This window comes from Diabrotica virgifera, chromosome 5, assembly GCF_917563875.1.
Source record: "Diabrotica virgifera virgifera chromosome 5, PGI_DIABVI_V3a".
Taxonomy (NCBI): domain Eukaryota; kingdom Metazoa; phylum Arthropoda; class Insecta; order Coleoptera; family Chrysomelidae; genus Diabrotica; species Diabrotica virgifera.
The window spans coordinates 43698416-43714744 of NC_065447.1; the positions used below are offsets into that span (position 1 = coordinate 43698416).

The 16329-nt window shown below is 34.1% G+C and overlaps 1 protein-coding gene across 3 annotated transcripts in view; it reads left to right on the forward strand.

Moving 5' to 3' along the window:
• LOC114328394 (protein vav) overlaps window positions 1-16329 on the forward strand; it is a 123496-nt gene that overhangs the window by 87841 nt on the left and 19326 nt on the right. For all 3 annotated transcript variants that reach the window (XM_028277230.1, XM_028277231.1, XM_028277232.2), the window contains 2 exons: window positions 5366-5568; window positions 13192-13566. In XM_028277230.1, coding sequence (XP_028133031.1) covers window positions 5366-5568; window positions 13192-13566 — 578 coding nt within the window. The remainder of the gene's footprint in view (window positions 1-5365; window positions 5569-13191; window positions 13567-16329) is intronic.

Here is a 16329-nt window from a genome sequence, read left to right on the forward strand (position 1 = left end):
TACCGAAGTCAGAAAATCGTATGTCGTTGTTAATCAGTATTGAACAACAAATTAATAAAGTAGAAAAAATAATATATTTAATTTTTTGTAAACGAAACAAAAGAAGACAAAAATAAACATACTAATATAATAAACAAACCAATTATTTAAAACAAAAAACTTAAAATAACCAATTTTTAAATTTTTTTAAATAACCAATTATTTAAAACAAAAAAAGTGAAAAATATTTACTATTCAGTTAATGTAAAATCAACTTCTTGCAATTCATCATTAGCTTCTTTATTGTATAAATTGGTTGTATTCATAGTTTTAACCATTATTTCTGGCGGTGTAAAGTTGTATACTGCCATATATAAAGTGTCTGTTACCAAGCGGTGTCTGCACGTCATCTTTATTAAATTTATTTTTAAAAATTTTATTCCACAACTTGCAGTTTAATGAGGTAAAGTTAACACAGATAATGCAAAGTCATTCAAATTAGCAAATAAAGGAATACCGCCAAATGTTTTATTTTGCCCGCTTTAAAATAGAATTCATTAAGATTTTCGAAATATATTGGTTTGTTGAGGTTTCCTCCATTCGTCATCGATCTTTTGCATTGTTTGTAGGTCTTGAGGATTACAAATTCGGGGTAATTTTGACATTAGTGGTAACAGTCTTTGGCAACTGTTAAGACTACTTTTATTTAGAAGGTGAATCTTGCTCATGCCTGGGTATACAAAATCATTTCTATTTTACTTCCATAAAAGCTGTAATCAAGAAACGCCTGCATCTTTCCTAAAAATCCTGTTTCAATTCAACATTTAAAACATTAATATTTTGCGTCACCCCAATTTCTAGATAAGAGTTTATTAATATTGACAAATTTTGTAATGTCTTGAGCATCAATTGTTTGATGAGCATCTTTGGAAAAATTTATTAAAATCCACAAATTTTGGTAAAACACCTAAAAATTCCAAAAATAGGTAAAGATATTTCCATTCCAATTCGTCCACTAATTTTAATTTTATTTTATTTACTTTGCGTTAAGATGTTGAAATTTAGCTCCCGAGAAATTTTTGTTTTTATTTCAACGTTTGTATGCTCAAATTATCGTGTATTTTATTATTATGGTATACACGTTGTCCTAAGTTGCGAGCAACGCTAAAATTATCATATAAAACGATAGTTATCATACACCTGGCAACGCATGACGTTATTTTAAACAGTGATAACTTCTTCTTCTTCTTCATGTACCATGTCCTTTCAGAACGTTGGTTACCATCATAGCTATCCTAATTTTATTCACTGCCACCCTAAATAGCATGCTTGCATCAACACCATACCAATCTCGCAAGTTCTTCAACCATGAGGTTCTTCTTCGTCGTGGATCGCGTTTGCCTGCTATTTTTCCCTGCGTAATATTTTGTAGCAACCTATATTTGGGACCTCTCATTACATGTCCGAAGTACTCCAGTTTTCTCTGCTTGATGCTTTTTATGATCTCAGTAGTCTTGCTGAGACGTTCTAGTATTGTGGAGTTTCGAATCTTCTCCTCCCTGGAAACTTTTAAAATTCTTCTATAGCACCACATTTCGAAAGCCTCAAGGCGATTTAGATCGATTTTATTCACAGTCCAGGACTCGACACCATAAAGTTAGACCGAGAACACGTAGCAGCGAAGTAGGCGGATCCTCAATGCCAATTTTAGGTCTCTGTTACATAACACCTGGGACATCCTTCTAAAAGCGGCTCTAGCCTGCTCTATCCTAGATCTAATTTCGCCGTGACTTTCTGCGTTACAATTTAGTTGCTGTCCAAGATAAACGATTTTATCAACTTGCTCAAGTTTGGTATTATTTACATATATATAGACGGTTTTATATGCTATTGTTTACGAGTACTTTGGTTTTCCGTATATTCAGATCCAGACCTGCCTCCCTAAAACTCTCAACGACACTATCAAGTAGTGTTTGCAGATATTCTTGACTAGAAGCTAGGAGTACTGTATCGTCCGCATATCGCAAATTATTGATGACTTCACCGTTCACAAGTATTCCTTCTTGTTTTTCAGAAAGAGCTTTTCTGAAAATTCTTTCGGAGTAAACGTTGAAAAGCAGCGGTGACAAGGGGCATCCCTGCCGTACTCCTTTTAATATTAAGAGCCTGTGATTCCACACCATCTACTAAAACTGATGTCGTTTGATTCCAATATAAATTTGCAATTATTCGAACATCTCTGCCGTCCAAGCCTATGTATTTTAGAGCTTCGATCAATATAGAGTGCTTAACACGATCAAATGCCTTTTGGAAGTCAATAAAACAACAGTATATGTCTACAGATATATCTCGACATCTCTGAGCAAGTACGTTCATTCCAAACAAAGCCTCTCTCGGTCCAAACCCGTTACGGAAACCAAACTGTGTGTCATCCAGGTATTCCTCGCATTTATTGTAGATATGACCATGTATTACCTTCAGAAAAATTTTCATTAACAAACTGATGGTTCTATAATCAGCACAGGTTTTTGCTGTTGTCTTCTTAGGTAGAGCTATAAACAGTGAATTAGACCAGCCATTAGGAAGTCGACCGCTAGTATAAATGGTGTTGAAAAACGAAGTTATAGCCTCTAAAACATTGCTATCATTTATAAGCTTGTATATTTCAGTTGGAATTTCATCAGGACCAGTCGCTCTGCCATCTTTTGATGATTGTATGGCCTTTATTACCTCAGAGCGTGTTATTAGGGGTCCGTCGCAGTTAGTAATATCGGGTGGTGTACTTCTCCTATCGTCTTCGAATATCGTAACGTAATTTTCCCATTCTTTAAGTTTGTCCTCTACTTCAAATATTACTTTACCATGTTCATCTTGTAGCAATGCAGTTTGTTTCTTATTGAAGATACCAGCCGCTTCTTTCACTTTTTTATACATGTTAAACGTGTCATATTTGTTTTCAAGTTCTTCAATGTCTTGACACTGTTTGGCTAGATGTTGACTCTTTGCTTCTCGTATTTTACGTCGAATTTCTTTTTGTATGCTGTTATAAAGTGTTTCGTTGTTTTTCGCTAATCGCCGTTGTTCCATCAAATCCAATATGTCTTCTGTCATCCAAGCCTGCTTTTTTAGCTTTGACCTGCCTTGTTAATTTCTCACACAGATTTCTTTGACTGTTGTTATGATTTTATTTAAGCCCTCATCGACATTCTCACCGATATTTTCCCAAATTAAATTTTCGTTCAGTTGTCTTTGAACTGATTCCTTAATTTTGTCGTCTTGTAATTGGGCTGTATCGATATTTTTGCGAGACTTCTTTTTGATCACCTTTTTTAATTTTAATTGGGTTACAGCTACTATGGGATCGTGATCAGACCCAATGTCAGTACCTGGATAAGTTTTAACTGATTTGATGCAGTTTCTAAATCGATTTTTTATTAGAATGAAGTCGATTTGGTTCCTAATAATTTTGTCCTCTGATTCTGCATTTGACTTCCTGGTGTAGAGTCTTCTCGGTGGTAGTTAAAAGTGAGTATTCGATATAATGAAATCGTGTTCTTGACAGAACTGAACAAGTCTATCTCCACGTTCGTTTCTGTTTCCCAAGCCATAATCCCCCACAATATTCAAACAGCGTCCTTTGCCGACTTTAGGGTTAAAATCTCCGAGGACTATTGTATTTTCTGCTGCTTTGACAAGATCTAGAGCATCAGTAAGATCTTTGTAAAATGCTTCTAATTTGTCTTCATCACTGGATGATGTTGGGGCATAGACCTGAATTAAATTGGTAATGAACGGCTTTGAACTAAATTTTACTAGCATTACTCTGTCAGATATGGGGATATAAGTTAATACTGATTGAGCTAAGTGTTTTGCTACTACGATTGCAGCTCCTTTATAGTGATTGGCATCGGTATTTCCGGCATGGTACACTTGATATCCATCTACGTCACATACTCCTGATCCCGGCCACCGCATTTCACTTATTCCGAGAATGCTAATTTGCATTCTTTTCATTTCTTTTATGGCATTATATATTTTACCTGACTCAAACATGCTTCTGACGTTCCAGGTGGCTATTTTGCAAGGATTTCGCATATTAACGACCTGAGAAGCCCTGCAGTCTTGAGATTGTCTTCTCTTGCCGAATCTTGGGTTCCGAAATCCATGATCATTAATGTTTTGACTTAAATTATTTACAGCCATGATAGTTAAAACTAGGAGTGCCAAAAGGCCTTTAATGCAGTAGTTCTCCTTCGCTTTCTGCATCCTTATACCGTTGACTAATTTATAGTTCTTCCGCCTTCGGAATCAATTTCTCAATTCCAGGACAAAAGAGTGCCCTACCACTTACCAACTCATCCGCCCGAAGCCGTTGGTGAGTAAGTGGGGGGATTGCTTATATCGGCAATCACTCGGACGCCAGAGCCTCGTTTGTTGTCAAGCAGGATGCACCGGATGATCAGAATCATGATTATCACACGGGCAGGTGAGGTTGACATTTTGATTGGAGAGGCTATATATTGCGCATCACAATCCCTTACATCCCAAGGTGATAACTTCGATCGGAAATATTCGGGTTTCGTTTGGGAGGCTACGAGGATATACCATTGTGATCTTTGTCTAATACGTTTAAATATAATGCTAGTATCTCTCGCTAATTTAGTAGCACCCACGATAAAAATTTTCCGTATCTGTATACAAGTACAGTGGAACCTCGATAACTCGGATTAATCGGGACCGCGACCGATCCGGGTTATCGAAAATCCGAGATAGCCGGAGAATATGGTAAATATTAATAAAATACGGTATACTTACAGATAAACTCCGTCAGAATTGAAATAACATGAAATATATTTATAAATATGCACAGTATTACCTACTCATTACAATTACTAAAAAAAAACACCAAACCCAAACGTAAGCAAATGGAAGCGAACAATACAAGACACACAATACTAAAGACCATTGTTTATAAAATAATTTTTTAAATAGTCTTTCCTAAACAATGCTGACAGTTTGAAATAAAAAGGAATAGATACTACAGACAGGTGGCTGTTGTTTCTGCGGCGTGTGCTATGAGTCATTTTTAATATCCTATAGTTCAAATTACACACATAAGTACACATTATCTCTCAAATATTATATTACATACATTTTTATTGTTGAAAGGTTTGTCTGATAATTAACTATTTTGATTGGAAATAAGCCACAATTAAATTGAAAAATACAAAATATTGAAAATCAAAATGTTTATCTGATGAAAATCGGTCCGGGTTAGCCGGACTTCCGGGTTATCGGGGGCAGACTTATCGGGGTTCCACTGTACTTACCCTCAAAATAACTGCAGTTTTATAGTGTTTAGTTATTACATCAGATATGTTTTTAGGGTAACCAGTTTGCCTTTCGTGATCTCATAAATATAGCAGATTATCACGTTGACGAAATCCACAATAGGCCTGTCTTAAATAAAGAAGCCCGATCATTTTACCAGTTTTGTCTTGTAAAAAACGACAACCAAAACGCCTATACAATATCTTTGCGAACCGCAGAGCTCAAGCAACAAATAATCAAAGCCATTAAGGATTGTATGTAAGTATCTTAATTTTAATTATTTTCTTACAGAATCTGAGTTTGCCTGGGCTGTTTACTCTTTTTTTTGTGTAATAAATCTTTCTGACAGGTGTATAACCTGACATGCCTGTCAAATTCGCGTAAATACGGAGACAATACATTATAGGTAACTTTTATTTAAAAACAATTACTCTGGATCTACTATTGCAGTAATTTGCAAGCAGAAATTTTAAATAACTATTTTAAAGTAATCTGAATAAACAAGGTTAAAGAAATAAATATTAGACTTGACTTGGATGACCGGTTTCGAACACTTAACTTTGCTGTTCTTCATCAGATCTCTGGAAAAGTTACTTAAATGCTAAAAATTACAAATGGCAACTATAAATTATGCCAATATTCGGTATGCATGTACCATGGTACATACATGGTACATACAGGCATACATGGTACAGCTGGTTCCAAAAAAAAACTGATACGACTCTTAAAGCGTATTTTGTAGAAAATTGAGCAGTGTGTTTTGAAGTAGTGATGTTGATTATAGTTACTTTCGAGTATTCGTTACAAATCGTTACTTTCGTATAAAGTAATCATTTACAGTGTTCGTTACTTTGATTACTATGGTTACTTTTGTATTTGAGTACCGGTAATCATATCGAGAATCGTATTTCTCAGTAGGTAGGTATTTTGTATAGGTATAGATATAGATCTAGATAAAAATATAGGGTTCTCGCATTCGATCTTTGTTAATGACATACATTACATATTTTACCTCCATTATACCTCCCTCTGTTTCATCTTCTATCTTCTCCTCACCCTCACAGTGTGAGGCTCTGAGGCTCACACCCTTAAAATGCTTCATACCGATAACGATATTCGATAACACTCGTAAAATACCGGTCCCGTCCGTTACTCGCTGGGATACGATTGGTAGAAAGTAATCAAGTGTACTGGTTGTAGATACAATAGTCGTTACTCGCTCTGATACGATTGGTACGAAGTAATCAGGGTAATCAAAGTAGATACAATAGGGATTTTCATCGATTGCTATTTGTTTCTAGCTTCTGTCATATGTTGTATAATCTGTGTATAATATTAATATACACGGATTACACGACATTTGACAGAAGCTCGAAACAAATGAGTGTGAATGAAAAGACCTATCCTATAGCCGTTACTCGCTCTGATAAGATTGGGACGAAGTAATCAGAGTAATCAAAGTAGATACAATAGCCGTTACTCGCTCTGATACGATTGGTACGAAGTTATCAGAGTAATCAAAGCAGATACAATAGTCGTTACTCGCTCTGATACGATTGGTACGAAGTTATCAGAGTAATCAAAGCAGATACAATAGTCGTTACTCGCTCTGATACGATTGGTACGAAGTAATCAGAGTAATCAAAGTAACGATTTGCCTCTCTATAGTAATTGTTACTTTCGGTATTTGTAAGTAACGAGTACTTTGTAACGAATAGATACTTTTTCAACATCTCTATTTTGAAGGATAAAATACTTAAAAAAATCTATGAACATTTTCAATTTCTTTGCAATACGAAAATGCAGCAGCTGCATAATATTCTGGTCAAAACTGAGAGTGCAGGAAGAGTCTATACCGGTTTCGGGGGTTGTTTCCCCCTCATCAGTAGTCCCATATCCTCCTCTCTCAGATTCTTCCACGTACCACACTTTGGGCCATCTACCGAAAAATAAAGTAAGTTATCAATCGAAGTAGCACAGACAACGACAATAAATATCGTCTCCATACCACCAGATTGACAACAGGTGGACTAATTTCTTTGGTTACACCTCCTGAGATTTTCAAAATTTATAAATCATACAGGATGCCGAGGAAATTAAGATGAGAGAATTTTAAATAATTCACAACTCATCTGCTCAGCGTGGTAAAAGCTCCAACAAGAAAGATTCCTTAATACTCAAACAAAAGAGTAAATGAATTAAAAATGTATGATATGGGACTACTGATGAGGGGGAAACAACCCACGAAACCGGTATAGACTCTTCCTGCACGCTCAGATTTGACCAGAGTATTATGTAGCTGCTGCATTTTCGTGTTGTAAAGAAATTGAAAATGTTTATACATTTTTTATTCATTTAATCTTTTGATTGAGTATTAAGGCATCTTTCTAGTTGGAGCTTTTACCACGCTCAGCAGATGAGTTGTGAATTATTTAAAATTCTCTCATCTTAATTTCCTCGGCATCCTGTATGATTTATAATTTTTGAAAATCTCGGGAGGTTGTAACCAAAGAAAGTATTCCCTGTTGTCAATCTGGTGGTATGGGAACGACATTTATTGTCGTTTTCTGTGCTACTTCGATTGATATCTTACTTTGATAAAATACTTATTATTTACACGCCGTCACTGTCATTGCCAAATCTTAAAATTTTTCAGATAACTTATTCTGTTCAACCTTGGTTCAACCTCAAAAAGTGGCTGTTTGTTTGTTTATTTTATTATTTGTCTGCCATAATAAATATAATATAATGTCAGACCAATCATACACTGCTCAAAATGATCAAATCTTACTAAGACTCGTATCAGTTTTTTTAGGAACCAGCTGTACAAGAGTATATAAATTGTACTTACATGCCCGTGCAAGAAATGTAGTCGCAGGTGCATACAAATACGCTCAATTTATTATGCTAAGCTGTTCTCTGTTCATCAACTTTATTGTAAATCGAAGATTGCCGAATGTTTCTTGAGAAAGGAAAGAAACAGAAATACGAGCAATTGATTGATATGCTTGTTTTATGTTGGTTGTTATAACATCTCTTACAGTTTGAGAAACAATCATATCAATAGTTTTCTCCCAAGTCTGTTTGTTTTCTAACCTTTACCCAAGAAATATTTCACAATTTTCGATTTGCAATGAAGCTGATGACCCTCAGAAACCTGCCTAATATAATTGAGCATTTTAATATATATTTATGTAACTACATTCCTTGCATCGGCATATATGTACAATTTATATACTCTTTCAAATTGGCATAATTTTATAGTATGCATGATAGAACCCTAATAGATTTAAGGGGGGGGGGGGGAGGGTAAAGTTTGAAATTTTCGATTTTTTTTGTTATTTTTAATAAACGTACGTAACTTCAAGAAAACTCTTTGAAAATTTCAGATTGATTGGTGCAAAATTACCGGACATACAGCACGTTGAATATCCCTACCATACTCGTTATTTATACTACGTTAAATTACTCAGCGATTCAAAAATAAATTTCGGTGTACATCACTTTACGATTTGACAGACAAAAAATATATATACCTGCTTTTTTATAAACAATTTCGTTATTTCGACTTCTGAGTGATACCAAAAAGTCAAAAATCGTTAAAACTAAAAAAAAAATGGACAAGGTTACCTCGAGATACTCATAAGCTAATAAAATGTTTTTGAATTTTTTGTTTCACATGATCCAATGATGAGTTCTGATGTCCACCGCAAAATCTATTTTTTTTGAGGTGTCTAAAAATTTACCACCATTGGCTTAATTTTTCAATATTTTGCCTTGAACTGTTTTTTGACTATTCTTTGAATTGTATACTGAACAGGCTAATTTAATTTAAAAACAAAATAATTCTACCATAGTTAAAAAAAAATCACAAAAATGTGCCATGCCCATACCCCCCTTAAGGGTATCCAAAGTCCGAAAATTTAATTTTTTAAGTTTTTTTGGGTTATAATTGAAAATTATTCTCTGAAATCTTCTCTTTCCAACGATATATAACACATTATAGTAGAAAATATCCATGGTTACAAAATTTGTTTTTTGAACGTCTGCACTCAACTTACCGTGTACCGGTAGCTTTACAGCCTATTAGAGTGTTTTATGTTTTTGCGATTTCCCGAATACTTTGGTTTTTAACTTTTGATGTCAAATATCTCTGGATCCTTAGATGATAGAACGTTCAAGTTTTTACAGTAGTTGTAGATCGTGACCCGTCAAAATAGCCCGGTCAAAACAGCCCCGTCAAAAAAGCCCCGTCAAAATAGCCCGAACACAAAATAGCGTCGACAAAATAGCCCGCAAACAAAATAGCCCCGACAAAATAGATCGCACACAAAATAGCCCCGGTCAAAACAGCCCCGGCTAAAATAGCCTCTTATACACAATTACATAATTATTTATACAAGGTGTCCAAAAACTTTTTTTTAATTGAAATTATTTGACAAAAATGAAGAAATTATTTAATTTATTTAATTTAAAATGCATTTTACTGTTGCCTGAAAACAGAAAAAATTGTTTATATCATAAATTAACATTGATTTTCGCTTAACTTAAATGTTCAAACTTCCAAGAGGCAGGAAAGACAGGACTCGAGTTCTCTGAAAAGGCAATTTTTATTTAATGTGGTTAAGATAAACATCTGAATAGAGGATAATTACCATTTCGGAAAAAATGTATTTTTAAGGAATTATTTCATGATTCATTCTGAAGGGAGCTTTGTTTTCGGAGCTATTTTGTCGGGGCCATTTTGTCGGGGCTATTTTGTCGGCGGGCTATTATTCCGCGGCTATTTTGTCTGCAGGCTATTTTGTCGGAGCTATTTTGTGTGCGGGATATTATGTCGGGGCTATTTTGTCGGAGCTTTTTTGACGGGGCTATTTTGACGGGGTACCGTTGTAGATAGATAATATCAAGTCCCGCGTAAACTTTTATTGAAAAATGTTCAAAAACAAGTAAAATAAAAAATAAAATCCAAAGTTTTTTGTTTTTTTTTTGTAAGAGTATTTTAAATCAATTTAAAACAAATGTTTCTTTTACTCTAACTTTACAGAAATCTACGCGGGACTAAACAATGCATCTAGTTTCAAAATAAACAAAAAATTAGGTCTATATGTGCTTTGGTTACAGAGATATGTGACATAATGTTAACATTGTCGTTAAATGGGACTTCGGGTGCCCTTAAGTAACTTTTCCGTAGACCTTACGATAAACAGAAAAGTTTAGTGTTCGAAATCGGTCGTCCAATACTCTGGGCTAATTAGCAAAATACAAGGAAAAGTTATTTACCAGCAATTTTATTGCTGGAATCGAATCTTATTATTGTATGTATTAATAATATAGGTATGCAAAGTCCGCAGATAGTGTGCTACTTTTTTTATAAACAAAATGGCGCCCGAAAATCGTGTTTTTTTCAATTTTTGCTCTATAACTCCAAAGATTTTAACTTTACACCAAAAACACCCAAATAAAAATTTACGCAATTAAATTCTGCATAGAGACGTGTTTTTCCCGATTCACTTCGACGAAAACTTTCCCTGGAAAAAGCAGGTTTTTCCAACAAAATCTTTAATTTTCAACTAAAATTTTAGATAAGTAAATTGTTAATCAATAATTAAATATCTTGGTAATGTAAAAGCCCTTTTCGTATAGATTATAATTCCAGAAGCCGATGGAAATTGATTGAACAGTTTAGCAACAATTGAATTGTTAATTAAAAATTTACGGTCGCTATAATAACGACAATGATTATGATGCATAAGAATAACTATGATTTTTTCATAAAAAGACACTATACCTATCTAATGTATTTTACAGAATTGAAATTGGACTATTTAAGCGGCCTCAGGAATATTTTAAAATTATAAACAATTTTTTGGCTTATAAACAAATAGAATATCTCGAAAAATATTAAACTAAATTAAATTGTGAAAACGGTATTCGAAGAACAGCGGCAGGACGCTTCTTTCAAAAGAAAAAACGTTTAATTATGACGAGTGGTTCCTGAGATACAACCGGTCAAAGTTGACCGGAATTTACGGCAAAGATATAAACAATAGAATCATAATTTTCAAACCATCACCTTTTTATTTTTGTCCTCTTTCTCCACACCAATTTTAATATCTTTAAAATACTCATGACATATATTATTATAATAAAAACTATCGATAATACGTGTGAAAATTGCCAAAAATAGCAAAATTCCAATCAAAAATTAGGTTGGAGCAAATGTAACCCTCAAAGTTCAAAATCGGTATACGTTAAAAAAATGCATTTTCTCGGCTTCCCATGGATCAATTTCCTTCATTCTTTTTTTGTTCCCTAATAACTCTAGTAGAGCCATCGAACTAACGTATTATTAAATGTCAAACTTGCTTTTGTTTTGTTATAATAGATTCATTTATTTATAAGAACAGAAAACTACATATTTTTTCCAGTTGTAGGCTTTTTTTAGATAAACTTACTACAAGTGTACCTTTTAAAGTTAAAAACATAAATATTCTCATTTGAAAGCTGCATAATTATTTAAACAATTTTTATTTAAACAAATTAAAATTTTGTGTTATAATAAATAAATTAATTTATTATAACAAAACAAAAGCAAGTTTGACATTTAATAATGCGTTAGTTCGATGGCTCTACTCGAGTTACTTGGGAACAAAAAAAGAATAAAGGAAATTGCTCCATGGGAAGCCGAGAAAATGCATTTTTTTAACGTATACCGATTTTGAACTTTGAGGGTTACATTTTCTCCAACCTAATTTTTGATTGGAATTTTGCTATTTTTGGCAATTTTCACACGTATTATCGATAGTTTTTATTATAATAATATATGTTATGAGTATTTTAAGGATATGAAAATTGGTGTGGAGAAAGAGGACAAAAATAAAAAGGTGATGGTTTGAAAATTATGATCCTATTGTTTATATCTTTGCCGTCAATTCCGGTCAACTTTGATCTATCTCAGGAACTACTCATCATAATTAAACGTTTTTTTCTTTTAAATGAAGCGTCCTGCCGCTGTTTTTCGAATACCGTTTTTACAATTTAATTTAGTTTAATATTTCCCGAGATATTCTATTTGTTTATAAGCCAAAAAATTCTTTATAATTTTAAAATATTCCTGAGGCCGCCTAAATAGTCCAATTTCAATTCTGTAAAGTACATTAGATAGGTATAGTCTCTTTTTATGAAAAAATCATAGTTATTCTTATGCATCATAATTATTGTGGTTATTATAGCGACCGTAAATTTTTAATTAACAATTCAATTGTTGCTAAACTGTTTATTCAATTTCCATCGGCTTCTGGAAATATAATCTATATGAAAAGGGCTTTTACGTTACCAAGTTATTTAATTATTGATTAACAATTACTTATCTAAAAGTTTAGTTGAAAATTAAAGATTTTGTTGGAAAAACCCGCTTTTTCCGGGGAAAGTTTTCGTCTAAGTAAATCGGAAAAAACACGTATCTATGCAGAATTTAATTGCGCTGAATTTTTATTTGAGTGTTTTTGGTGTAAAGTTAAAATCTTTGTAGTTATAGAGCAAAAATTGAAAAAAAAAAAACACGATTTTCGGGCGCCATTTTGTTTATAAAAAAAGTAGCACACTATCTGCGGACTTTGCATACCTATATTATTAATATATACAATCATAAGATTCGATTCCAGTAATAAAATTGCTGGTAAATAACTTTTCCCAAAATGGCCTATTCTCCGATAATCAGCCCAGACTACAAGGTATAATAAACTGATTGTAAGTCTAATTTTTATCTTTTTAACCTTGTTGAAATTTGTTCACATGTGTAACCGATTCATCATTTGAATCTAAATGAGGTATTTGCGCTCCGATGCAGTTAACCATTATGTTTTCACTTTTTTTCAGAGATAATCTCAAACCGAAGGAATTAAAACACACCAGCCACAATTTTGAGCTTCACACGTTTCTTCAACCCACTCCCTGTATGTTCTGCTCGAAGTACCTTAAAGGCCTAATTTCTCAAGGTTACAAGTGTTCTACGTGTGGCATAAGCGTGCATAAATCGTGCATCCACAAAGCGGGAAAATGCGGCCACAATGTAGTTACTAGCAACTCCATGACAAACGGATTCAATGATCCGTTACGGGACAAGTTGTGGTTCGTCGGGGAAATGGATAGGGTTAGCGCTAGTATGAAGTTGGAAAGGAGAGAGAACGGGACATTTATGGTTCGCCTCAGGCCTCAGTGCGACACAAACGACATATATGCCCTAACATTAAAGTAAGTATAGTAAAATTTAGTAATTTAAAATTCCATTGTTATTTTTACCAGAAATCAACATTATTTTTGATTTAGTCGAATGTATAGTATTTTTACTACAAAAACGTTATTACGTAGGTCAAAATTTTTGACGTAAGAGAACTGTCAAAACATTAGAATGTGACTTTTCATCATGGCCACGTTAATGTCATTACTTGTCAGAGATATTTTATTTGTTTTTGTTTACTGTACAAATAATATCTCTAGTTCTTTATTCTAATTAATGATGTCAATCGGATTTCATCAATTGCGGAAATATATCATTCATATCATAAAATATTTGTTAATGTTAACGAAAATACATAATGATATTCCATAACATTAACTCTAGAATTGAATTTCTCTAGCACAGCTAAAATACGACACCAACACGGAACTGCCCGATCTTGTATAAGCGTCCACATGGTATTTTAATAAGAAAAACGTAATCGCGATTGCATTGAGAATTTTATAATTATATTAATTAAATAACCAAAAACATTTATTGTTATCAATAATATAAATTTTCTAAACCAATTATTTAAGTTCAATATCCAACATAGCAATAATGAAAAGTCACATTCTAATGTTTTGACAGTTCTCTTACGTCAAAAATTTTGACCTACGTAATAACGTTTTTGTAGTAAAAATACTATAGTTCTAAAGACCCTTGCCTTTACAACTACATTTAGCAGTGGAACACTTTCTTTTGCAATTGCAACGTGTATAGCCTTGTCCTCCACTTTTCGAATTAGCACAAGCTGCTTCTCGTAGCGACATTTCATCAGTTATAATCTCATCCATGGAAAGTAATTTTTCTTTACAAAGTACCATTTTTGTTTGCTAATTTTTAATTAATGGTCTGAATCCTATATTTCAACAACAACCGCTAACATACTTCGTGGATCTGTGCGATCACGGTCAACATCAGGCACTTTTATTCTCACATAATCCCCTATTTGGGCCGGAGTGAACTTTTTTTCTGAAGTTTTTTGTTGTTTGAAAAAAAAGTTTTTTGTTGTGGTTTAAAAAAGGTTGTTTGTTAAAAAAGGAAAGTTGGATTGCTCAAATTACATAGGAATATCGGTAACTAGTACACTAAGCCGGGTGTACGGGCGCATTCTTAGAAATCTCATTGATATGGAGTATAGGGAACAAGAAGAAGAAGAACAGGCTGTTTTCCGCGCTGGAAGGACTTGCACAGATAATGTCTTCTGCCTAAAACAATTAATTGAAAAAAGATCAGCAACCAATCAAGAGACCCATCTCATGTTTGTTGACCTGCGTAAAGCATACGACAGCGTTCCTGTGACTAAATTGTGGAAATCACTACAAGAAACTAACATCAGCTACACTCTAGTCAAAGCCTTAAAAAATTTATATGGAAATTCTACATCACAAGTAAAAATTGGCAACACACTATCTAAAAAGTTCATAGTTAACAAGGGTCTGCGCCAGGGCTGCTGTATTTCACCAACTTTGTTCAAGATATATGTTTCAAAAGCACTAAACCAGTGGAAACGTAAATGCCACGGTATGGGTATAAGACCTCGGAGAGGTTTGTTTATATACCTTACAATTTGCTGATGACCAAGTCATCATAGCTAATGATAAAGACGACCTACAGTATATGGCAAGAAAACTCAAGGAGGCATATGAACAGTGGGGCATGGAAATGAATGTGGAAAAAACTAAATACCATCCCATAGGAGCTGAGTTATCCAATATCGAACTAGAGTACTAGAGGATAATGAACAAATCACATCCTGTAGTGAATACACGTACCTGGGAGTAATCTTCGATAGAACGGGAAAAGACGATGAGGAAATAAAGAAAAGGGTAACACAAGCTAGACGAACAATTGGCTGCCTAAATGGAATACTTTGGAGCTCCGAAATAGGAATACAGCGAAAATACAATATCTCTGAAACACTTATTAAAAGCAGCCTACTTTACGGAGCAGAAACTTGGAGAATAACCGAGAACAACAGGAAAAAATTAGAAGCTGTAGAAATGGATGTGTTTAGAAGATCGTTAGGTATATCCCGTAGGGAAAGAGTTCGAAATGAGGAAGTAATACGACGAATTGGAATAGATGGTTACTTAACAACAGACATTAAGAGGAAACAGTTGATTTGGTATGGTCATGTTCAAAGAATGGAAGACACAAGATTGCCCAAAAAGATCATGCAGTGGGTACCACCAAACCGCAAAAAACGAGGAAGACCCAAAAAGACATGGAAAGAAGGGGTAACCAAAGCAATGAGTACAAGGGATCTTAGAGATGGCCAATGGGATGATAGAAGGACGTGGAAGTTAGGCATCGGACAACGTCGAAAGACGTTCTAAAACCGATATATACATACATACATTAAAAGGTTATCTTTTGCAGCTGCTCTCTTTGAAAATATTTGTTTGTGCTGTTCAGTCAGTACTTGGGATGGAGACGTGCTGGGTTGCGCAACGACTATTTTTTGAGATGTAGAACTGCTACACTGTGAATCAGTCGGTGCTTAAGATATAGGTGTGCTAGTTTGCAAATCTGTTCCAATCGAATTTTTTTGAAAAGTGTTTAAATAGGCCTCTAGTTGTTCCTTAGTTTTAATATTTTCAATTTCACCGTGAAGGAGAGATGACGACGCTAGGTCCTTTTTTTGGTTTAACGCAAACATAGTTTCATATGGACTCTGGCGTATTCCTTCGTGATAAGTTATAGGTCTGGCTCCCGCGTATGAAAAAGAGTTG